Source organism: Alternaria infectoria, assembly GCF_024043175.1.
Source record: "Alternaria infectoria strain BMP 0036 chromosome Unknown scaffold_27, whole genome shotgun sequence".
Taxonomy (NCBI): Eukaryota; Fungi; Ascomycota; class Dothideomycetes; order Pleosporales; family Pleosporaceae; genus Alternaria; species Alternaria infectoria.
Genome location: NW_026250716.1, coordinates 156812 through 181292, shown reverse-complemented (window position 1 = coordinate 181292; position 24481 = coordinate 156812). Strand labels below are relative to the sequence as shown.

The 24481-nt window shown below is 53.7% G+C and overlaps 7 protein-coding genes across 7 annotated transcripts; 1 reads left to right on the top strand and 6 right to left on the bottom strand.

The window, feature by feature from the left end:
• Positions 1–303: 303 nt before the first annotated feature.
• J4E92_009784 (uncharacterized protein) lies at positions 304–4060 on the bottom strand (the record flags this gene model as incomplete). Its single annotated transcript, XM_051501126.1, has 5 exons — positions 304–723; positions 845–1606; positions 2280–2979; positions 3418–3475; positions 3523–4060. 5 exons carry the CDS (start codon positions 4058–4060, stop codon positions 304–306), a joined length of 2478 nt encoding a protein of 825 aa, XP_051348676.1.
• Positions 4061–5136: 1076 nt separating this feature from the next.
• On the bottom strand, positions 5137–6657 carry J4E92_009783 (uncharacterized protein; the record flags this gene model as incomplete). Its single annotated transcript, XM_051501125.1, has 1 exon — positions 5137–6657. The coding sequence occupies one exon, from the start codon at positions 6655–6657 to the stop codon at positions 5137–5139; it is 1521 nt and encodes a 506-aa protein (XP_051348675.1).
• A 789-nt stretch (positions 6658–7446) lies between these two features.
• J4E92_009782 (uncharacterized protein) lies at positions 7447–10082 on the bottom strand (the record flags this gene model as incomplete). Its single annotated transcript, XM_051501124.1, has 2 exons — positions 7447–7671; positions 7767–10082. 2 exons carry the CDS (start codon positions 10080–10082, stop codon positions 7447–7449), a joined length of 2541 nt encoding a protein of 846 aa, XP_051348674.1.
• A 1978-nt stretch (positions 10083–12060) lies between these two features.
• J4E92_009781 (uncharacterized protein) lies at positions 12061–13278 on the top strand (the record flags this gene model as incomplete). Its single annotated transcript, XM_051501123.1, has 1 exon — positions 12061–13278. The coding sequence occupies one exon, from the start codon at positions 12061–12063 to the stop codon at positions 13276–13278; it is 1218 nt and encodes a 405-aa protein (XP_051348673.1).
• Positions 13279–19093: 5815 nt separating this feature from the next.
• On the bottom strand, positions 19094–19555 carry J4E92_009780 (uncharacterized protein; the record flags this gene model as incomplete). The annotated part of the gene is made up of 2 exons (XM_051501122.1): positions 19094–19218; positions 19294–19555. 2 exons carry the CDS (start codon positions 19553–19555, stop codon positions 19094–19096), a joined length of 387 nt encoding a protein of 128 aa, XP_051348672.1.
• Positions 19556–20550: 995 nt separating this feature from the next.
• Positions 20551–23520, bottom strand: J4E92_009779 (uncharacterized protein; the record flags this gene model as incomplete). The annotated part of the gene is made up of 2 exons (XM_051501121.1): positions 20551–23397; positions 23515–23520. The coding sequence occupies 2 exons, from the start codon at positions 23518–23520 to the stop codon at positions 20551–20553; spliced, it is 2853 nt and encodes a 950-aa protein (XP_051348671.1).
• A 44-nt stretch (positions 23521–23564) lies between these two features.
• On the bottom strand, positions 23565–24386 carry J4E92_009778 (uncharacterized protein; the record flags this gene model as incomplete). Its single annotated transcript, XM_051501120.1, has 2 exons — positions 23565–23865; positions 23920–24386. The coding sequence occupies 2 exons, from the start codon at positions 24384–24386 to the stop codon at positions 23565–23567; spliced, it is 768 nt and encodes a 255-aa protein (XP_051348670.1).
• Positions 24387–24481: the final 95 nt, after the last annotated feature.

Sequence of the window (24481 nt, the reverse complement as noted above, 5' to 3'; positions counted from 1 at the left end):
GTGTGAGACCAGTAGTCACTGCTGACTCTGTACGTCAAGCGACTCACACGTGCGGTCCCATATCTATCAGTTTCGTCGATATCTAGGGGAGTCTACCAATCGTCGCAGCGTCTTTACGTCTAGGCGTCGGCTTGATACATCCACACTGCACATCAGAACTTACGTGATTCACGGTGTCGTCAAAAGAAGTTGAAACTAGTTACAGCATTTTCATACTCTACGACCATCTTGTAGCTACACGGAGAATCTCCAGGGTTACCCAGTTGTCATGAGAGTGTCAGCGCCGAGCTGTCGGGTCTCACCCTACTTCTTCTGAAGCTCTGCTTCGAGCTTTGCATTGCGCTCTCGGAGGTCCTTGACAGTCTCGCGGAGATCTTCTGCGGCTACCATTTGTATACTGACGGTGTCCTTGAGGGCGTCGATAGTGCCTTTGAGGGCGTCGATCTCGGGCTTCTTGTCATTGGTATCCGGCTTCTTGTCAGCGAGCAGGCCTGCATCTTTTGCTTCCGCGTCTGGCTGGGCAGACTTGCTGAGGAAGTCGGCTTCCTTGGTCTTTGTCTCCTTGAGCGCTGCAAGTTCCAAGCTCTGGTCGGCGAAAGCACGTTGCAGAATCGCAGAGCTCTGATTGAGCCTGTCGAGGTCGGCCTCGTAGTCCTCCTGCGCGGCTTCAGACTCTAGTGCGTGTTCCTTCTTGATCGTGTCGATTTGGATCTCATAGTTCTTCTGTCAAGCTATTAGCATGAATTATAAAATGTCTTAGCACTGCGTTAGGAAAGCATAGCAAAGGAGCTACATACTAGTAATAAGTTAGCAAGATATCTTAAGAGCTATTTGTGGCGGCTACTTCACCCTTTATTTCTTTGAGCAGCCAGTCGCAGTGTTTCTTTTCGTCGTTAAGCTTGGTTTCGTACTGCTTTTTCATATCGCTCTCCCTGGTCTTGTGCTCGCTGATAGAGTGACAAAGCTTGGCATTATATTCCTCCATCTCTGCAATATTGGTCTTGTAGTCCGTTTGTATGCCCTTGAGCGTGAGCTCGGATTTCCTCTGGTCGTAGAGCTTGGTCTCGTAGTGCTTGATGGTGTTCTCGAGCTTGGACTGCGATTCGCTCTCTAAGTGGGCAATCTTGGCCTCGTAGTTCTCGGCGAGGTGGTTGAGCTTGGTCTCGGATTTTTTCTTTATGTCGACGACATCATGCCCGATGAAGTCCCTCACGCGTTCAATCTCGATCTCTTGGAGTTTCTCCTTCTCGCTGAGCTTGGCCTCGTAGTCCTTGATAGTGTTCTCGAAGTTGGCCTGGTACACTTTGCTCATGTCGGCGATCCTGGCCTCGTAGTCGGCCTTCTGCGCCTCAAGCTTCTCGGCGGACTCCGACTCGATAGGGCGCGGTTTGTGAAACGGGTTACTAGACACGCTCGACGCGGGATCCATGAACTTGTGATGTTTCTCAACTGCCATCTCTGGTGCATAGTCAGCCAGGGTAGTGCAGATGGTAAGGAGAGGGCGCGCACTTACTGTTTGCTGGAGTGGGCTGCTTTGCAGAGACTTGGAAACCACCAGGAATGAGTATATTTCCACGACGTGTATAGATTGGTTCAGACATTGCAGCTGCGAGATGAGTGAGATGCAGTTGAGGAAGGAGCGGTTGAGTGAGAAACAGTTGAGCAATAAGCGGTTGAGAAGAAGGCGGGTAAGCAAGCGATCTTGGCGTGGTTACGAGTGGTTAGTTGCCTGGAGAACGCTTTTTCCAGAAGGATAGTGAAGGGTCGGAGGGAAGAGAAACACCAGAAAGATAGTGTTCAAGAGCGCGCTAAAGTACTCTGCATCCATTGCAGTTAATCGGAACTTCTCACCGCATATCATATGCAGAGGATAGTTTCTCTAAGTGGTTTAATTCATCCGAGAGCTAAACAGAATCCCGTGTCGGCATCCACACTCAACCGCCTAGAGGACCCACGATATAAGTCTCTCTAGGGACAGACAGCCCATCAGAGAGTAGACGGGGAGTGATAGCCACTTTGTTGTCTCCCACTTCCGTACAACAGCCATTATACAAAGAAAGCGCGACTTTTGCCAGTTCCTCATCCGTGTGAAATTCAGAGCTCATATCAGGGGCCAAGCCAACCGGCACCTTGGTTTCTGGATCTACGAGAAACAACTCATTTCCGAAAGACTTCTCATCGGGCGGAGGCAGATGTTGACCGACACATAACAAGGAAAGAGGCTCTTGTCTTTGATGCTTGGGTTGGCGTGCATGCTTTGCCAAAAGCCCGACGGAAACAAAGGTTTCGTGGTGGCGAATGAATACGGGGACGAAGAGCTTGTTGACCCACGCAGCGGCAGATAATGGAATGCGACAATTGACCATGCCAGCTAGGAGGAGCATGGTACATAGGAATGGTGTTGACGAGAGACCTTGCATCTGTTGCTTGAGGTAGGCCCAATCTGCTCGCGGCGCTTTACTCATCTGATGCATCTCATATTCCTTGTTCATTAGGTAGAGTATCATCTTCCTGGCCTGCACAAAGAGTGGTACGTACTCGCTAGCCTCGTTCATGCGCGCCTCTTGCTCAGTCTGATCAAGGCTCCTGAGATCCGCTATACTTTCGTCTTCCACGAAGCCCAGTCCAGGGGCAATGTTCGTACAAGAGTGACTTCTGTCATCGGACACTCGTATCGCATCCTCTGGATCAATGGGCAGCCAACCGCAGCTCATGGCATCGGCGTGATCGAGCTTCCAACGATGATCCGGAAGATGTCCGAATTTGGCAAGCTCACCACCCCCATATGATTCCAGCCATTGCATTTGGCACTGTTTAAAACAGGCTTCTAGCCGGGCGATGAAAATGTCTGGCGAGCATTCGCTTTCTAGTTCCTTGATCTGAACATCCGAGGTAATGTGTACATGCCGTGAAAAGGCGTTCGAAGCCTCGGGTACGCGTTGTCCCATCAGCTTGAGGAAATCGCCGAGCGTCGTCGGACTTGGAATATATTGGCTTGGTCGCCAACCGTCCGTGGGATCTGTGCATGCAGGATCAAGCATTGAACGAGTGAACCTGCATGTAAAAGCATGTCCAGACCGTTCAGCTTGTTGATAGAGATCCAGATAAATCTTTCCGAATGACATCGCCAAGGCCTCTTTCTTCGGATATGTATACCATGGGAAAGAAGGCATGGTCGCAAAGATGTAGTCGCGAGGCATAGTAGCTGATCTACGCGATGCGCGGTTCGCCGGTAGAAAATGACCCGAGTGGATGTCTTCATCCAGTCTACGCTTTACGCTACGTGAATTAATAACGGTCCCTCCATAAACATAAGCTTCGACAAACTTATGTATGGCGGTGTTGCCCTGAAAGCCAGAGAAAGAGTAGGCTAGAACCAAAAGAGCAGACGCGAGAGTCATGCATTCTGACTCATACTGGTTAATATCACTATCGTCGCGAGCCCGCTCCCGCATCGCGAGCTCCTTGGGTTGGTCTAAGCTTTGGTCAACCACAAGCAACAAGCAAATTGCTTTAACGTACTGTGATCTCCAACCACAAACTCAATCGTATGAGAGAGTAAGCACTCCTGCAGGGTCCACAGTCTCTGAAGGTACGACTCAGCCCAGAGATGGTCGATACGGTCACGGCTATGATCATAGAGTCTTTCGGTAAAGTCCGTGGAGTTTTTGAACCCAGCAACAGCAGCGATGCAGCAGTCATGAAATCCGTCGCATTCCCTGACCGCCATTGTCTTCTTTGCCATCCTGAAGATATCGGGAATGGCATCCACGATCTCTGAGACTTCAACTGGATTTCGCTGATCGACTGTCAACGTGTCCATCCAAAAGGCACCATCACCCACCAAGGCGGGAAGGCGGGTTGCGATAAAATGTGCCTTCTCTTGTGATGCTTTGACCTCGTACGGTATGCCCTGGATCGAAACCCAGGCCCAGTCGCCCCAGACATGAGAGAAAGCAATGTAATTGGTGGATTCAAGAGGTGCTTCGAAGAGCTCAAGAACCGCGTTCTTGAAGCGCGCGAATCTGATAACCGTTTTTGCTGTGTCACCAGGAGCCATGATATGGAATTTGTGTCAGGAAGAAAAGTTGAGACCGGGAGCTACGGCCTTAGAGCCGGCATGCGCTGGTTTTGATCTGGGGCATTGGGTGGCAATGCTAAAGATTAGACGCCTCAGCCTCGTTGGCTGCGGCTAAGCAACGGGTCGCCTGGCCTCGCAACGTCCAGCGCCTGCTCAGCCTCTCATGTACATTCTCGCGACCCCTGTTCAGCGCTGCCAATGACAGAAGGCGCTGGTTAATGCGTAGCAAAGAAGGATGGTATGGTTTCCCAATGCATAAAGGCCGCAACATGGACTATTTGTTGGTACGAGCAACATCCACATTGCTGATCATAGCCTGTATACAAAGCCCATGATACAAAATACATGTAATTGTTATACAATCTCCATCTGTTGACCGGTTTGGTCCCCGACGTGATGCCTGACTAGTGAGCGGATGTCACAACTGTCGTTGGTGAATCTGTTAAGATGACAAACGACAACTGTGACATCCATCCACTCCACAGGCATCATATCAAGGACCAAATAAACTATCTACACAGTGTAGACTTGCTATCTACAAGAATCAAGTCTTTCCAAGGGTCGGCGCGTGGGGTTACGGGAGGATTTGGCCATCGAAAAGTTGAGACGGATGTTGTGGAGTCTCAGCGACAGTATGCCCTGGGTGGGAGCGCTTTCGATATGAATGAAAACCATGACTTGCGTGTTCGCCGCGTCAAGGTATTCCTTTCTGATGCCCGTGAGATGCATCCCGCAACTAGTATGACTAGTGCATAACAACGAGAGGAGATAGGCGATTGACCCATGCTATGCATGATGAAAGAGCGTGCCGCACGACGATAGCAGCGAGGCCCCGCATGGCGGCGAATGGTCGCAACGGCCAGCAAGCATGTATCAGTCTCTTGCACTAGCCTTATCGACCTGCAGCTTATCGCGGAGGTAGAAGGGGTTGTCGCGTTGATGTGCCGCCTTGAGCAAGCGTGGAGGAGCCACCCGAACCCATGAATGCGAGAGACCGCGACTTGTATGCATATTCTTCCTCTGAACGGGGTGTAAGGCATTCTTGCAATGGGCGCTCAATCACAACATGAGCACATCGGAGACCAAGCCCTCTGCCGCCTCCGATTCTGAGTCTTAGCCTGAGTATGCTTCTGAGTCCGCTCAAACTGCCGAATAGCAGCACCAACCTCAGGTTTGTCCTTGGAAATAGTGGTGTTGTTCTTGAGCCACCAGATGTACTGGGAGGGCACTTCCGCCAATGTTTTCCCCACATGCTTGCCAAATGTGAACCTGTATTCTCCCTTGTGCGGAGTCCCGATGGGTGGGTGATGGCGCTCGTACTCATCGACTCCAGCGGCAAGGTCGGGACGTTGCTTGATGACACCTTCTTTGTCAAGGTAGGCCATGTAGGAGGGAGGGACTTCGGCGATGGTTTTCCCGGTGTACTTGCCAAAGTCGAAGCGGTATGGTTCGCGACAGGGTGGAGGTTGTGAGGAGGATTGTGGGGTCGGTTGCGAGGCAGAGAGCTGCGGTGCGAGAGGCTGCGAACTACTCGGGATGCCGTCTTTGCAGAGGGAATGATGGCTAGGCGCAGTCGAAGGTGGTGGCGGAGCTTGCTGTGGTTGGCTCATCTGTGAGAGCTGACTAGAGGCAGGCGGTTCATGTCCCATATACGGGCCAGGTGCGGATGATGGCGGTGGCAGAGCTTGCGAATAAGCTTGACTTGGGGCCGAGGGTGCCATAGCGACTGGAGGTAAGCCTTTCTGCATCAAGCAGAGCGCATTAGACAAACCAGGCAAAGTAGCCAACTTATCTTCGCTCGCACCAAGATAGTAGAGGTAGTCCTCTGGTACCTCGAGCAGAGTCTTGCCTTTGTATTCGCCGAATGGAAGGACGTATAGGGGTGCACCAGTCGGTTCTTGAGGTGCCGTGAGCTGTGACGAAGGAGGATATGACTGTTGTGTGCTAGGCGGTGGTGACGGCGAGCGAGAAGGCGAAGGAGGAGAGGTATATTTGGAGATGTGCGTGCTCGTGACCGCAGGCTGTGACGATGGAGGAGCGGCCTGGTCAACTTGAGACGGCGGTGGGGAAAGCGGCATCTTCGAAGACATCGACATCTGTGACGCCTGTGTCTGCGACATCGGTACCTGCGATGCCTGCGATGCCTGCGACTGCGATTGCGACTGCGACGCCGCCTTTCTCCCATTCTTCTTCTCCTCCTGCCACTCTTCCAACGCATATATCAACTCCATCGGCCTACTCGAAATCGGATTCCTAATCAACCACGTAATATAAGACGTCGGTATCTCCGCAAGCGTCTTGCCCTCATGTTTGCCAAACGTCAGGCGATACGGTTCGGCATCCGACGACGAGGCCGAGGGCGGCGGGGTTGATGCAGCTTGGTGCCATTGCTGAAGAGTAGTTCCATCGTATTTATCGTGGGATGACGGAGGTGTAAGGGAAGTGTTTGTATTGAGTGGCTTTAGCGCAGGTCGTGGTATTTGCGCGGAGGAAGGGGGAGCTTGCTGCGACGAAACAATCTCGTCGACGGCATCTGCGACGTCGGAGTCAATGTCTGATCCGTAGTCGGATGACATTGTGCGCACGCGACAAGTGTGGTTCGCAACGAAATCGATTTGGGGATAGATGGATGGTGGGTTGGTGGGTAGGTGGACTGATGACGTTGGGCTGCAGCAGCGAACGTGTGGAGTTTCGGGATGACGGAAGGAGCTTCAACGGTTCAGGGTCGTGCACGGTTGCGTACTTGAGTTAGATCCCGCTCGAAGTTTAGCACCAGCACTAGATATTCAGGAACGATAAGCCTTTGTTTCTGTACAATGAATTTGCACTTTCACTTACTCCTTGTCTAGCTCTGGAAAACAACCGAATATTTAGGTGCAGTCCCATAGCGTTCACTCCATCGCCTGATATCAGCAAGATGTCCTCCCTTCACGACACAGCAAGTGAATAGACATCACGACATGACGACACACACAACTCCAAACTTGAGACCACATCACATCCCACACATCCATTCCACCATCCTACATACACCCAAAACACCTATCTACCCCCACTCCCCTAAACCAGCGCCAATATGTAGTTGCGATATATACTTCCTTCATCTCTCCCCCTTTCCACCACCCAAAGATGCATATACAACGAAAGAAAGAAGAGTACAAAAATGCGCTCGTAACAATGCGTTGCTAAACAAACAACAACAACAACAACTCCACCGCTGATGCTTTATGCGGAACGAAAGTGGGTATCCCAAATCCACCACCCATACTACTGTACCATGCCATGCCATCTTATCAACACTCTCCCTTACCTCTTTCTCGACTCTTCACCCTCCTCTTTCTGCCCCACTGCTTGTGATCAATGATCTACAAAGCAATAGGCGGCACAGCATTCAACACCCTCGCCATCTCATTCGGCGCCATCTGCGCGCTCTGCAAACTGCGCACCTGACTTCCCTTCCTCAGCCTCTGCAGGCCAAGAGCCAGTTTCCAGCTCTCGGTCTCGTCGATGAGGAAGACGTATTTCTTGCCGTCGGCATCGCGGACCGAGGCGCGGAGGATGTGCAGGTTTTTGGTGGGTTGTTTGCCCGTCTGTTGTATATGTTAGTACACACTCAACCAAAGTAATAAGGATGGGAGTAAAGGCGATGGATGAGGTAAGGAAGAAAGAAAAGAGAATGACATACCTCAACCATCTTCAAAGTCCAAGCCTTAACATCCCACTCGCGCTGCGGAATGCCCCGGACATCGTCATCGATGAACAAACCTTCAGACTGTATCTTGAGAATCAAGCCGTCTGTTACTTTGCCCACATTAGACACCAGCTGCGCCACTGGTTTGGGAAAAAGATCATTGAACAGGTACACCGCTTTGATAACAATCTTGTTCGGGTCGGCTGTTGCGTACGGTCCACTTCTCGACGCAGGCGGCGATGTGCGAGTTGTAGATTGTGAGGGCGCGTACGAGGACTCGGAGTACGCGGACGAGACATGAGAGCGCGTTGCTGTTGATCGGGCAGGACCCGTGGCAGTTCGGGGTGGAACGAAAGATGCGGCGTCGGATTCGGAGCCGAGGTAAGAGGCGGCGGTTGGTCGCTCGTAGGGTTTCTTGGGTGTGACGGTGGCTTTGATGGGGGAGGAGTGTGTGGATGTAACGGACGCGGCGGGTGGTGGTGTACTTCTTGCTCCAGCATATGGATCGAGACGTTCACCTCCACCGACATTACCATACGTAGTTGAGCGACGGGCAGTGAGGTCAGGAACTGCGGCTGTGGCTGCTGCGGTAGCGGCTTCGGCTTTGATACGTTCGGCTTCTGCTTTGAGTTTTGCCTCGCGGGCTTCACGGTCCTTCTGAGCTCGCTCACGGGCTGCTTTGAGGCGTTCGGCGCGCTCAGCATCTGTCTTTGCTTTGGCGAGAGCAGCCTCTGCTTCTGCCTTCGCTTTGGCGGCTGCCTCTTCAGCTGCAATCTTTTCTGCTTCAGCCTTTCTGGCGGCCTCCTCGGCGGCTTTGGCGCGTTGTTCGGCTTCGAGCTTCTCGCGGATCTCCTTCTCGACTGCAGCGCGGACCTCAGCCTCGCGAGCCTCGCGTTCGGCCTTCTCCTTCTCAATGGCTTCTTGTGCCTTGCGGGCTTTCTCTTTAGCGAGACGCTCGCGGGCTTCACGTTCGCGTTGCTCGCGCTCACGCTTGCGCATCTGCTCCCACTTCTCCTTTTCGGCTTTGGCTTTGGCGGCTTTGGCTGCCTCTGCTTTGGCCTTTTCTTCGGCCTCCTTCTTCTGTCGGGCCTCTTCTGCGCGCTTGAGTTCTTCCCAGGCTCGTCTGCGGTCCTCTTCGTCCTTCTTCTTCTTCTCCTCTTCAGCGCGTATCCGAGCCTCTTCGGCGAGTTTGCGCTCTTCTTCGGCCTTGCGTTCCTCTTCTGCGATGCGTTGGCGCTCAGCTTCTTCTTGTCGTTTCTTCTCCTCTTCGGCTAGTCTCTGTGCCTCAGCCTCACGCTTCTTTCTCTCTTCTTCAGCTAGCCTCTGCTCTTCAGCTTCACGCTGCCGTCGAGCCTCTTCTTCGGCCTGTCGTTTGGCTTCTTCAGCACGCTTGCGCTCTTCCTCTTCCTCTCTCCGCTTAGCCTCCTCAGCCTCCTTGAGCTCCTTCTTGAGCTTCTTCTTGAGATCCGCCTCTTGTTTCTTCCTAAGCTCCTCTTCCTGTTTCTTCTTCTCCTCTGCCTCTTCGGCGCGCTTGCGCTCGGCCTCTTCCTCTTCTTGCTTCTTCTTAGCCTCCTCAGCTTTCTTGCGCTCTTCCTCTTTCTGTTTGCGCTCTTCCTCTTCTTTCCGTTTCTTCTCCTCTTTCTCTTTCCGCCGCTTCTCCTTTTCCTCTGCTTGTTTCCGCTCTTCTTCGGCTCGCTCAGCCTCTTCGTCGAAGGAAGGTTCGTCGTCTTGAGGTGGTGGTGGCGGCGAGCCAGCCCCGTATTGGCGGTATCCACCCCATCCGCCGTGAGGTGGAGGACTGCCGGGGAAGCCGCCGTTTGGAGGCGGTGGTGGAGGCGCTCGTTGATAGCTTGAGCTTCCGCCTGGTGTATGTGTGCCAGCTCCCGCTCCTGCTCCACCACGGCCATAGCCCCCTCCGCCACTGCTAAAGCGACCCCCTGCTTGTGTCTGGCCAACAGCCCATCCTGCAACCAACATCAAGACAGCCAGCAGTATGACGCCATTGCCGCCAGTCGTCACTCCATGTCGGACGATGAGGAAATATTGCTTCATGTAAGGCTCGGCGGCCTTCCACAGCACGATGCTCGCGATGGTGCTGAGCACACCCGCAATGAAGCTGTTCTGCTGCACGCCCATGCTTGGGAGGTATACGAAGCCGCCTCCTGAAGAGTGCGGCGGTATGATGAAGATGTCGTAGTTGCCCGGTGGCAGGCCGCCGCTTGGGCCGGGGTCGGGAGGTGCATGGCTACCGCCTGTAGTCTTTGGGTTTGCGCCATGCGGAGGCGGCGGAGGTGGAGGACCGTCGTCCATGGTTGGGTAGGCCCACGAGGGCGACGAGTTTAGGTGCTATGGGATCGTTGCGTGGGGAGATTGAAGCTGAAATTGCTACCGGCGGAGGTCGTCGGGCGAGGCAGTGCAAGAAAACATCAGCTCCACTGACTCGAGATGGAGCGAACGGCAGCGGGGCGGTGTAGGTGGGGTGCGGCGGAGATCAATTTTTGCTTTGTGCAGAGGGCAATTGGGTTTGTGAACACGGTTGCAAACTATCTACGGCGTGCCAATGGCCTCATAATAATTCGGCTGCGGAGGGCGCTCCTCGGCGGTCCAGCTTTGTTTACGCCAAGAAAACATGGCTCGCTAGCGGGTGCGGGCCGTTGACGCTGCATGGCTTCCACACTGCACAACGCCCTCCCAAACCATGGGAATGACATCAAAGTCGAATCGACCCAGCCGCCCTCCAGACGCTTTACTCGCAGACATCCGCCGCTTATGTGTTGTGGTGATTGCGAGGAGGGGAAAAGAAAGTTCTGTGTTGTTGCCCACTCGACGCGCATAAACAACACGTCACGCGTGAGAAGCGGAGTCGCAGTATCGCCGAGCGGTGTGCCTGTCACCAAGTGAGACTCCACGTAGGGCCAAGTGAGCTCCACGCATGGCACGCGTCACCCTGCGATTCGGTGAGGGCGTGGGGAGGTGGGTTTGCGTGCATTGGCGGAGTGGAGAGGGACGTGTTTTGATCGCTGGTGCAGAGCGCGCTGTCAGCACCCTCATGGCGGCGTCCTCATAGTGGCACCCTCACGGTGGGAGGGCCAGGGTGTCGAACTGCTGGCCATGAAGCGAGCGAACCGAAGCTGTGTCACTGCGGGGTCGAGTCCTGTGAGACGAACAGGACAGGCCAGAAGACAATCCAGAAGGTTTATTGTTAGGTACACTAGCCAGGGCCGAGAACAGTGGTGGTGTTGTGCGGTGCGTGTCGTCTTATCGCGCGAAGCCCGCCAGTAGTGATTGGGTCCACAGCACCAACAGCAGATTTTGGCACACTGCACTGAAAAACCTGGTACCGTTCACCAGCTGCTCTGCCCATGTGCAGGATGTACTCTCATGTGCAGCATGTAGCCCCCATGTGGTGGGAGGTTGGATAGTAGACAGCCTCTTCTTATCACACGGGCTGCACATGCGCTGCGTTCACACCCTCATTCCTCCTCACTGCACGCGTGACTGGACCTTCTGCTGACTTCGGTCGTCTTCTCTCCGCTCCGATATCCGCCTTGAAACATGAAATGTTGATCAAACGTGATGTTAGCGTCGCGGTTTACCCCGCCCCGCGTCTGTTGAACCTCAACATGTCCGAACACACTCCGACGGCCGACAGTACCCTTTGCGCTGGCAGCTGCAGGCAGTGCAGCACAACGTGCATGCCACCCGCGGCTATCTCGACCATGCCACGCTCTGGAGATATATATTCAGCCTTGCGGGAGTGGAGCTAGCACGCCGACTCCACTACCACGTCATGCCGTCGAATGCTTCGCGATCACGCCAGCCGCGCAGGACACGATCTCGACGCTTTCGTCCGTTGCCGGGATGATACGGGATGGTTGGGGGTACGTACGCTACACTCAAACCTGCTGATCGGATGCAGGTACAGGGTGTAGGAATGTTTGAGGCTGCACAGCAAATCAGCGCCCAACGAAAGTCGATGACAGGAAGAAACTGATTGGGCAGTGCGACGTGAAAAAAGGCTTGCTGCATCGTGATGCATGCATTAGACCGCGTCGGGGCAAGAGGCACGGCAGCGACAGACTTTTCAACCGGACTCCCAAATTGAGAAAAATGGCGGTGAAGCGGGTGCTAGCGCCGGCCAGCTCGATCACCCGCATGCTGTCAACAAGTACTAAAGCTAGGGCAGCGGCACATCGCGCCTCCCTGTCCGCGTCCGACAAGACTCTAGAGGGTGACTGTTGCGTCGGCTACTCGTACACAGCAGGAACCCTCATCGACGACCACGACCATGTGGAGAACCGGCCTCCTCTACCTCGACCGCGGGGACAGCTCCATCCTCAACGCCCTGCGCAATGCGGGGTACGATACACAACAACAGCCCGGCACGCCTTCACGATCACCCTCGCGCCGCTTCTCCATGGCGAGCGACACGGAGAGCGCCCTCGAGGGCAAGCTCAAGCACGAGATGCGACAACAGCAGGGCGTCCAGCACTGGGTCATGCCACCGGAAGTCAACGGCCTGAAGTTTGCCAGTCCCCGCGCCAGCCCACGCACAAGAGCCATTGACCCAGCCGATGCCCTGGGCCTCTCCACCGACGCCACCCTCTTCGAAGAGCCGCTCCTCTACTCGCTGGATCGAATAAAGGAAGACGGCCCGCCCGACTACTTTGCCTACGACGACCTCGCCAAGTCGCCGTCCCTCAAAGGCGACAGCGAAGAAGCTGTGTCCGTCACCAAGCGTCGCCCCTCCCACCTCCGCACACCCTCCACCCCCACCATCGAATCACGCCTCGCCAGTGCGCAACGGGCATCGCGGTCCCTTCCCCTCCGAGCCAAGACCAACGAAGGCCTGCTCCAACTCCAGGCCAACACCTCCAAGCCGCAGCGCCCCGCCAACACCCACCAACGCCGCATCTCCCTCGGCCTCCCCATCAAAGCCGCCAACGCGCAGGACCAGAACCCCCGCCACCACAGCCCGACCACCCGCTCCCTCCACCCATCCACCCCCAAGAAGCTGCCAAAGAAGACCGGACCCACCTCGGCTATCCAGCAAGAGCGGGACTTGGAGTACAAGCACCGCCACACATTTATCGGCACCGCCTCCCTCGACGACTTCCTAGAGGTTCTCGACGTATCACCCGAGAACAACATCACAAACAAAGAAGCGGTAATAAGGGCATTCATCCTGTTGGCGTCAAGTGAGCGCCTGCTAGCACGACAAGCATCCCTCAAGCCCGACGGCTGGAGCGTCCTCGCACGAACATCAGCCGACACTGTCAACACCGACTACGTCGAGCAGGCCCACGCCAAGCTCGGCTCCATTGTCCTCCGCCAATTCCTCGACCTCATCACATTCAACGAGGAAGAAGAGGCCAACGCCATGGCCGTCGTCGAAGCCTTCACCGCCGCAAGTCATCTGGATGCACAAGCGAGCAAGAACCAAGCGAGCAAAGCCAAAGCCTTTCGGAAGCGAATGGTAAAAGACGGAGCCGCGCAACCCCAATAGCCGGGGAACCGCAAAGTTTGTTTGTTTGTTTGTTTGTTATGATTCCAGCGTTCCTTTTCCATCTTCCCTGATTCCAACAAATTTGTCTTTGCTTTTTTTGGTCCGTCAAATCCCCTTCTTCATGATAATGCGACACGATGATGCCGAATGTCTTATGTTATTACTATATAGCCCATCTCCTTCCTCTTCGTTTCGTCTGTCTACAAAGAAAGACATGACTTCTAGTACCGGCATTTTTAGCGTTCCACTACAACCCCCCATCCCGCTCAGCCCATTTAGTTTCACTACTCAATCAACACAACCCCTACAATCATACCCCCCCTTCCACCTCATCTCGCCCACGACAACACAGCTAGGATAGTTCAAAATATTTCCATCCCCCCCTCAGGCGACAATGACCTTGTTTGTAAGGCGCGGCTATCGACTAGAATAGATCAAAATCGAAGCCGAGATATCCTTGTTCACCATTTTTGCCTGTATGCCTAATGTTTTGTCAAGTCCGTCACCGCCTTCTACCAACCACCCACACCGCTCATCGTGTCTTTTTTAGTTCCCGTTGTCATTTCCTGTCGCACAGCGTTCATCCTTGTTATACTCTGTTATGACAGAGCCTCACCGTCCACGTCTGGTTACATACGTCATCGTCGCCGAAGTTGGGAAGTTTCGATGTTGCTACCTGACCGGCTAGAATTTGCATCGATGCACTCACCGCATTGTCAACCTCGACCCGACGAATTTGGATTGCATGACTATCTCGTGCCTCGCTTCGCTGTTGAAGAGTCCGATGTGCTGCTACCGCATCTTTTATGACTGGGTTGCGAAATTATTGCGACTGGCCGTTTAGACAAAGTGGCTCACGTAGCAAGTGCGACTTTGCGACTGCCCGTCTAAACACAGCATCTCACGTAGCAAGTGCGACTTTGCAAACCCACGCTATTCATGCCACAGCGTTCTGATGAAAGGATTGCTATACTGGATTTGACATGAAGACAGGTCATTGTAATAACATGTAGACATAATTGTAAAAGTAGTTGTAAGAGTAATCATAGTAATCACAGCAGTTGCCTAAACAAGACACTGCAGCGTGCATGTGCTTACCTAAACTTCGCTTACCAGCTGGCAGGCGCAGGTCTACAGCAGGCAGCAGCCTCGAGAGCACTTCTGCCCCGCACCTCTCACCATCCGTCCCAATCGTCTCCCAAAGGTCCCATCGCGACATGGAGCGAGCACAAGTCCCGAGTGCATCCAAGGACTCTTCAGTGAAGCGAAAACGATCCGTGAACCTACCGGCTGCCACCTATCAGAGCTATGGAGATACATCCAAAACACGTGGCGAAACAGTTGGTCAAGAATCGAGTAACCTTTGTTCGAGATGTTCGTCCATTGACGTCGAGAGCCTTTTCGTCGATCTGAAGGGACAATACATGAAGAAATTGCTGACTCTCGGAGAACTCGGAGAAAAAACTGAGCTGTCGTCATGCGCACTATGTCGCCTTTTCCATGCGGTAAAGATACAGGGTAGCGCTCGAATCCAGGACTATGCTCTGTACTGCATGAATCCTCCTGATCCCTACCACGTGAAGGAGGGAACAGTGCTAGCTGTGGCCCAAGACAAGTCTGAGCCCGATCGTGGGTATTGGTATGATTTCATGAGGTCAACGCATAAGGACGGAGCGTCTTGTGGCTTCATTGCATGTTCAAGCGCCCCAAAGACAGCCCCACTTGTCCATTCACTGCGAGCGCGATCCATCGATGCAATCTCGATCGACTACGACATCATTCGAGGTTGGATACAGCGTTGTGGTCGCAAGCACACAAAGAAGCGCACTCAAGTTGACTCATCAGGTTTGAGTCTGAAAGGGCTGAAGTTGATCGACTGCGAACAGCGACGGATCGTGCCAGCATTGCCGACGTACGAGTATTCTGCACTCAGCTATGTGTGGGGTACGAGCAGATCTGGCGATGACCGGTGTGTTCATAACGAACTTCCCACAACCCTGCCACCCACTATCCAAGATGCTCTGAAAGTCAGCAAATCGCTAGGTCTTCGTTATATCTGGATCGACAGATATTGCATCGACCAAGACAACGATGCTGAGAAACAAATCCAGATACAGCAGATGGACCTCATATATCAAGATGCGTACGTGACTATAGTCGCTGCAGCAGGCACTGATCCATATTTTGGCCTACCTGGCGTTGGCGCTACCCCGAGACCTCCCCAGGCAAGTGCCTGGATCGGAGGACGATGCCTTGTAACAACTTTAACAGACCCACGGACACTCATCAACGCCTCCAAATGGATGCGTCGAGCATGGACCTACCAAGAGAGCTTTTTCTCGACACGACGTATCATTTTTACAGAGCAACAAGTGTACTATGAGAGTCGGACTAGCCTTGCTTTCGAGACAATCGTTAATCCCAGCAACCGGCCGACAGGAATTTTCCACGACCAGATCAGTGACGACGATGATCCCTGGGGGATTTGCTCTCGCCTGACTGATTACTGCGGGAGAGAATTATCTGTCAGCTCCGATGCTATACGCGCATTCGGAGGAGTGTTCCATAGTTTCAGGAGAAAGAATATTCCAGTTCATGACTACTTGGGTATTCCTATCATGCCATCAAGGTTCGAAGGGTCGAAACCACCTCTGGACTCGACAATCTGCAGTAAAGGCGAGGCTTTCGCTGCCGGACTCTCCTGGTGTAACAAAGCGTCCGGTACCAGGCGCTCCCTATTCCCTACGTGGAGCTGGGCTGGATGGAATGTGCCAATCAATTACGAAACTGAACCATGTAGGAGTGGGCTCGATCTATTTTATGAAAGACCATTGAAAGTCTTCATAGAAAACCATGATGGATCACTCTCAGATATGGATGAGCAAAGCGACGTCTGTTTAGACATGGGCATACCTGGTTCCTCCAGTAGATTCATCCACATTGAAGCATGGACAATACCTATAGCTATTCAGTACTCTGCTGACGAGACAAACTACTGGACCCACAGGAGCGAAGCACATGAATGTAACGGGAACTACTCCGGATATTTTGCTACATTCCAAGACGATAAGGGAACTCTCCGAATTCCCCTGTTTTCATTGCATCAGCAGTACGACAAAAGCTCTGCCACACAGCAAAGCTACGCGCCAGACCTTCAACAAGGTAGTCTGTTGGGTATAGTGTTGGGTAGATGTGAAGCCCCCGCATCTAGTAAGCATACTAGAAATATCTTTGTCTTGATCGTTCACGAGAAGGAGTATTATTACGAACGAGTTGGACATATAGTGATGATCGATATGTTCTACCACTCACTCGCAGACACAGACGACTCTGCTTCTACAAGATCTCGGTCACTTTGTTTTCGCTTGAAGGAAAGAAGGACTATCCGTTTGGGCTGACGACAGCTTACACGATCGTAGCTGATGGGATGATAGTATATTGGATGCGCAACCCTTCTATTGAACTTCGATCACACACAGTACACATTTCTTCTTATGCACACTGCAGATACTCACAAAATGACGCAGTTCCCACACTTCAGTATTGTGATCGAACAACAAGACTACCGTGCCCTGCATACGCGGCTATCACGGCTACCGGCACTTTTCGGAAGCCTGTCACCCAGTCTAGCCTCAACACCACGACGCACGGTCGGCGCGCTGAGACCTGCGCCACAACACGCATCGTCACTGTGGCGCATGATCCTCTCATTCGCTGCCCACTCCAGAAACAAAATCTTGTTAAGCGGTTATCACGGCGTTGCAGGCGAATGAGATGGAGAGGAAATGTGCCGACGCCCTGCATTCGGTCCTTGTCTGCGTCGTAAGCTGCTTCGAGTTGGCAGCAGGGGCAGAGGGAACAGTTAAAGACATGAAGGGTTCGCCCACTTTTTTGTTCCAGCCACAGATACAGCCACACCTTCAGTCCTCGAGGCTATTACGACTACGAGAATATCCTCACGAGAAAGAAGTGCGATACCCTCTCACTACTACGAAATCAATTACCCGGCATCACACAATGCCATCATCTACAGTACGTCAACACTCACCAAATCTCCAAACCCCGTGCTAACAATCACAGTCCACAGTCCTCCTCTACTTCCTCGCAATATGGATCCCCTTCCTCCCCGTCGCCATGAAGCGCGGCTGCGCCGCCGATCTCTTCATCAACATCGCACTCTGCATCTTGGGCTGGATCCCCGGTGTGATTCACGCATGGTATATTATTAGTCAGACGGAGAAGGTGCCTGTGGCTTGAGAGTTTAACCTGCGCAGCGTTGGCTATGAAACCCTTCAGATACCCGAATGTCACTTTATTCTTCCCTCATGTTCAAACCAGAAACGATGAGCATTGCAACAAGGTTTCCGTAGCGACTACACAGACTCCCTCCCACAAGGCGCCTGCCTCGATTCCTCCTTCCTCCTTCCCCCAAACCCCATCCATCCCTTCCACCCTTATTCCTATCTCCCAAACCCATTCTCCTTTGTACATCCAGCACATCCACTAATCTTCCCATTGATAACATTAAAAGTCCCGCCATCGCCAGTGTTGCAACCAATGACATCTGGATCGTTTGATGCTGTGCAGAAAGTGCCCTTGGGGACTCTGACGCCGGGGTCGACCGGGCTGCCGGGTGCGGGGTTGGATCCGCGTTGTGGTTGTGGTGTTGGGGAAGCGATGACAGTGGTGGCCATCAGGGCGAAGGCTGTGATGAAGGAGAGGGAGGTTGAGCGCATGATGGTTGAGGGGGGTTGGGGTTTGGTGGGAGGATGGCTGGGATGGGTGTGATGAGACTTCCGGAGTCGTTGGTGTGTGTGAAGAGCGTTGATAGTGTGAAGGTAATGATGATAATGCTTTCTTCCCCGTGGACAAAGCCCATCTATATATGCTTTGCGAAGAAGTCCTCCCCCAGCTTCACCTTCCAAACGTCGCATCATCCCATCTCGCTAGTCCAAAGGTAGAAAAAGCGATTACACGAACAAATCGCCATGTTGGGCATAATGTCCGTCGTCCGCTCTCCTTCTCACGTCGCGCGTTTCAGTCTACGATGTTTAGGGGTATAGAGACTTGGCTCTACTCGCACGAGCCCGTGTACATGTGGTAACGCTGAAGATTAGGCTAATGTCGGTAGAGTGATGCCGTATGGGTTCGTATTACTATTTCTCCGGGGTAGCGCCGTTCGGAGAGTAGCACTTCCCATCAGAAGCCTCCGGATCGCAACGAATGAGTATATGAAGTTGCAAATTGTTACAGCTAGTACATACGACCATAGGATCATGAAAATTAGGCTTCCCGTCCGCTCAGCCATATACAAGCATGATACCGGCGGATTAGTAGTTAGGTGGGTGACCACTAGCGAATCCCCGCTGTTGTATGTTTTTGCCTTCTTTTTTGCCCTTTTTCGGTGCCCTGGCTGGGAGAAGGCGTGGGGGTGTATGGGGAGGATGTGGAGTAGAAGGAGAGAGTGCGGGGGTTGATGGTGACGTGGTCGTGTTTGAAAAGAGATATCGGGTGCAGTTTGTCATGATTTCATTTTGCTCTCCAGACTGTCAGTGAGTTAATTTCACGGTGGTGAGACAGATGGTGGGATGGTGTTGGATGAGACTCTTCCCTCCCTTCTCGCTCACTCTCTTGACATTCCAGTAGCCCGTATCACCATCTCTCGCACCCATCATATTCGTCCTCGTTCTCCAACCCGGAAGGTCCATCATCAACTGCCTCGTGAGCAGCGCACTGAACGCATTAGCATCCACATCGACAATACCGGGACTCGATGGCAGCGAGCAGCGGAAGACATACCCAGACGAGAACCCCTTCACGGATCCTGGCCAATGCTCAACTTGATAGACACATCAAGACCAACAGAGAAGCAGGTCTTTTCGCCGTAGATCGGGAGGAGAGTGAAACCGCCGCCGCAATCGGGCTTGGGGTAGGTGTTCACTATGACAACCAACGTTAGCAAAATCCACCTCACCCAAGTCACCTTGGTCAGTAGTGAGAGGGAAAGAGACGTACGAGCGTTATACTTGATATCCCCATCCTTCCCAACAACCCTGATACTCTTCACCCCATCAGAAAGCCCATGGCAGACATTTGGATCAATCCAGAGGAACTCGTAGGCGCCGCCGCATTCGGCTTCTTTGAAGGTTTGGGCGCGGACTTGGGTTTGGACGCTGGGGGCTGCGGTGGTTGTGGGACTGGGTGTGGGCGTGGCGCTGGTCGCGGCGCTTCCCAAGAGGGCGCATAGGAGAATAGTGGTGAGCATGGTGGCGAACATGTTGGTGGTGAGATTTGTGGTGGGGATTGGTGGATTGGAGTCGTGGGTATGAGCGGGGAAGGTGGAGTTCGTGTGGTGTGTGAGGTGGCTTGATTTGGTTGGTTTGGTGAGTGGGTGAAGTGAGTGATTGATGTGCGCGTGACGGTTTGGTTGGGCGGGTGAGGGAAGTGAGAGTGAGTGAGTGCGTCTGGTTTGTTCTGCTTGAACAATCCGAAGAGCATTGACGAAGGAGGGAGAAAAGGATTAAGGCCGAGCGAGCTGTTTATAACGCCCGCTTACCGTCCTCGAGACCTGAGCAAGTTACGTGGTTATCTGGTGCAAACGCGCCGAGGTAAAAGGATCCGGGGAAGCGACGCCTGACCGCGCGTCTCTAGGTGAAGGTACTCGGTGAGGGCAGTCGCGACCCTAGCTGCGGGGTTGATATCGTGGGGAAGCTGCGATTGCGGTGATTGCGGAGAAGGCGTGGTTGGCTGGTACACAAGATACGAGCAAACGGTATCGAGGGGAAGTGTGCCACCGCGAATTCGATGATTGGAGGTGAGAGATCAAGCAAGATCGTGAGATGAGGTATCTGTTCGGAAAATGAAGGCAACAATGGCGGTCTAGGAGATGCGGTGTTGCTATAGGGCGGAATGGGGGTAAATGGAAGTGAAAGTGAAGATCTAGTCACAGTCACACGGCGGAGGGATGATGTGTGGCAAACGGATAGCGACAGTAGCACTGAGTAACTTGGACAGAAATGAGCCAAAACATGTTGCACGAAAGTGCTGGGTGGAGAAACCGATTTAGAACCGTGATTCGAGCACTGTGGTTGAGGACGTATCATGACTGATACGACCATGAAGCGGCATTGAAGCCCGCCAATAGACGCGATGAACGGCCACAGGAGCATGAAAGGATATCCAGAGTGTCGAAATTGCACCTTCGAATGAAAACAGTCGACAGCATCGTTTGCGGATACGCGTATCCCAACGCCTCCCATGATACCCACCTCCTCACTCATTAACAGGCTTAGCACCCAGCATCCACCCAATCCCACTCGCAAGCGCCCCCGTGGCAGCATTAGCCACCATATCCCTCCTCCTCACCCTTTCCTGCGCATCGATACTGCCCGTCTCACTACCATCCATACTAACTCTGCCAGACCGCGGTTCCGTACCGGGCGCAACCTGCATAGTCCCACTACTACTCCTGAGCGGGAACGCCGTCTTGGAAAACGCCGCCGCAGCACCCCTCGCAACATCAAACAACCCCATTGGCGATTCTTCCACTGCACCACGCCCCACTTCGCGGCGCTGCGGCTGGACGGTGATGGTGTCGAGGTCGAAAGCGCCAGGGAGCTTGCGGTCGGCGGCGTCGTTGAAGCGTTCTTCAGCTTCGGTTTCTTGGGCGAGGAGGTGCATCATTTCGGCTTCGCATTGTTGCCATACGCCTAGGACTTCTTCGAGGTGGTTGGGTGGGGCGAGGAGGAGGGCTTGGCTGAGGAGTTCCATGCGTTGCTCGAGGCGGCGGAGGTCGGGGCGTGCGGTGGAGCTGGATTGGGTCCAGGAGGTGGATGAGGAGAGGGAGGTGTTGTGTCGGCCGGCGCGGAGGGCGGCTCGCCAGGCTACGTCTTCGGCGTCGTCTGAGTGGTCTTCGGTATCTGCGGTTCCGAAGGAGAAGAAACTTGAAGAGGTTGGTGGCGTTGGCGACGGTGTTGAGGGGGTTAGTCGGTTGACTACGTATGAGTACGCTGTTTCAAAGTCGTCTTCTTCAAGTGCAGCCTCGACAGCCATGCCAATCACTCGTTGCTCCGCCGCGGCTTTCTTCCGCTCTATCGTGGCGGCATCCATTGACACGTTTCCTGCTTCCTCTTCCATGATGGTTGAGGGCATGGCGACTACCAAGTTCTGGCCGATCGAAACCAGATCGTCGAGCTTGGTGTAGCTACCGCTGTTTTGCGATAGTAATTTGCGCACTAACGACAGCGGATTGTGGCTCACTCGGATATTGACCGGCTGGAAAGGAACGCCATGCTGGAGGATGAGCGAGTAAAATGACATGGCGTGTGTTGCTGTGAGCAGGGCTTGGAACCGACGGAACCGCGACGAGGAAGGGAAGTGGGGAGCGAATGCAGCGATGATATCAGCAGCACGCTTCATACCGCCTCTGTTGCGGTTACCGTTGCTGGCGTTGTCGTAGTGGTGCATGGCTGAGGCGAGCACGACCTGCTCCACATCCGAGGAGAGCAACGGCTGCTCGCCAAATCCTGGTTTGATGTAAAGATCTATTGCGAGAGGGAAGTGGTTGCTTTCCAGAAGAGCCTTCAATACCTCCGTTTCCAGCGTCTTGCGCTCTAGCAAACCAAAAACACCTTGGGCTTTTCGGTCTTCGTCGTGGTAGTCGGTTCCCCAGTTCCAGAGCCACAGCAACTTCGACCGAATGGTCGCCCATTGTTCACTGTCTTTCTTGGAGCCGCTATTCAGTGTGTGCAGTGTCTTTTGCAGTAATGATAGCTGTTCGGAGTAGTCGTCCCGCAGAGACATCTTCGCAATTTCCCGGATAGATACTGGTTGTTGTAAGGTCGATAGGACACACGACGAGAAAATGATAAGCTCAATGATGCGAAACGCTTCAGCGCCAGGCTGTGTGATGACATTGTCAGAATCCAGTAGACGATCCTCTCTCAGTAAAGCAGTTGTTGAGTCCTGGAGCAGAGGATCCTTCAAGTCGTAGCTGGGTAACTGAGCGACACCGGTACTGAGGTCTGGAGGCGGGTCATAATTGAGAAGCGTGCATATCCTCGTCAAGAGCGAATGCGCGGTCTGTAACGACGTGACATCGCTCTTGTCGACCAGGTAGAGACATGCGAGCGCCGTCCTTGCGTACTTCATCTCCAGCTGCCGCTGTTGTTGGTCATCGACGTAGTCTCGTCCTTCTTCGTAGCCACCAAGGTCCATATCCTCAGGGCCATCCCAGTCGGAGATGGCTGCCGTGACAAGCGCCAGATGCTCTTTGGATGCATGTAACAGCCACTGGAACAAGCAGTCCCAGTCGTCTGGTTCCCGTGCTTGATCCTGGGCGATCGACGCTCTCCGACCTTCGTGTGTGATCTTCCGCCTCTTGCGATCATTCGCTCCACACAGCCATGGGGCGACTACCCCCTTCAGATCCCGTGCCGCGTTGTGTGTATTGGTCTCGGTCGCGCTTCGAGCATGGGAGAGTTGGTAATCAATGGCACGTCGCCCTTTGAGTGCCGCAAATTCGTCGAGCGTGGTTGCAGTAGATTGTGGGTAGTACTCGTAGCTGAGGCGTAATAGCGGGAGGACGGTCGATATAAACCACGTGCGTAGGTATTCGGAGTGGCCTAGAAAGGGAACCACCAGCTGCGGCACGAGATCCAGGAGGCCTGTCTGCGCGTCGATGCGATGGGCGCGGTGTATTAGGAAGTGGCTGAAGAGGTCCAGCTCACTCTCTTCCGCATAAAGAGGATGTATTACAGGCGGCAGATCCAGCGCATGTCTTCTCTTCTTCGCCCGTGAATTCGAGAGTTGTTCCACCGATGTTATGTCTAGCGATGCCCCAGGGTTCTCGCCGGGAGACCGCGATCCAGTCGCCAGATCATGGAGATATTCGTAGTACGACACCGGGTCGCTCTCTTCGGGGAGGTAGTTGAGGAGAATGCTCAGGGTCAGCTCAAGCGGCAGATCCCCGTCCCGGAGTGCTGTCAGCGCCCGCAGCGCTAGGATGTTGGATTCGGTGGCATATTGTACGGCGAGCAGGACGCAATGCGGCTGCGACAGTTGCGACAGCTTCTGCAGGGCGGCCATGTCGAGAGTTTGCGGGCTGCTATCGGGATTCGACTCTCATCGTTGACGTGAAGCTTGGAAAGGACACGCCCGCAATGCGACAATTCGCTACGTCAACCGCCAAGCCCCGCTCTCGGGGGTCCGCTCACAGGCAGCCCTTCACCATCACACCTGCATCACGACACCAGACAAAGATCTAGGTTGTGCTTCATCAACTCCGCTCAGTAGAGCTCATTATACGAATAGCAGAGGTCATCGATGTCCATCACGTCGCCAATCTTCGCATCCCAGCCGTTATACCCCAGCGAAAGCGGAAAGTCCAGCGTCACATTGCTGCCCTGCGCATTGTCCCAATCTTGTAGCACCATCGGCCCAGATATGTCGCGCAGTCTTCTTCCCAGGTTTCTCGCCTGCCACGACCACCAAACGCGGTCTATATTCGCATGATGGAGCCAGAAGATGGGGTCGGCAGGCGATGTGAACGGATCGCCCATCTGGCCATAGGTGCCACCAACACCAAAGCTGAGAAGACGACGTTAGCATTGCCGCGAGGACCCTGCAAGATAGAACACGTACTGCCCACCAGCATGAATCTGGCTATCGTCCCAGGCTGGACCACCTTCCATCGTTCGCGCGAACCATCCGTAGTTCGCCTGCGCCATGACTGTGTCTAACTTGTCTTTGCTCAGATATGTGGCAGCGTAGTCGGGCGCCAGGTCTCGCCGTAGACACTGGTCGTTTCTTGCAAGCGACGAAGCAGGGCCTAGATGAACCGTCATGTTGACGAAAGGCCCATCCTGTATACAGCCGCCTCCAGTCCGCCCTGGCACTTCGTTGTTCGACCTGTTGACTGGGACAAGAGGGCCGTTACCACCAAAGCCGTACGTCGCGTCGAATATGGGCGATTGAACAAAGTTGGCAGTTGGAGTATCCAACGTCCAGTCCCAATACGGCTGCGCCCCACTGTATTCACACTCCTCACGCAATATCTTCTCGTAATATGAGGTGAAGAGACGATGCCATGGGAGGAAGTGACCCTTCATGGCGGTCAGTATCGTTTTCAATTAAAACATGCCACACCTACCACGAAATGTATGGACATCGTCTGGTTGATGTGCGTCGCAACAAGATCATCATA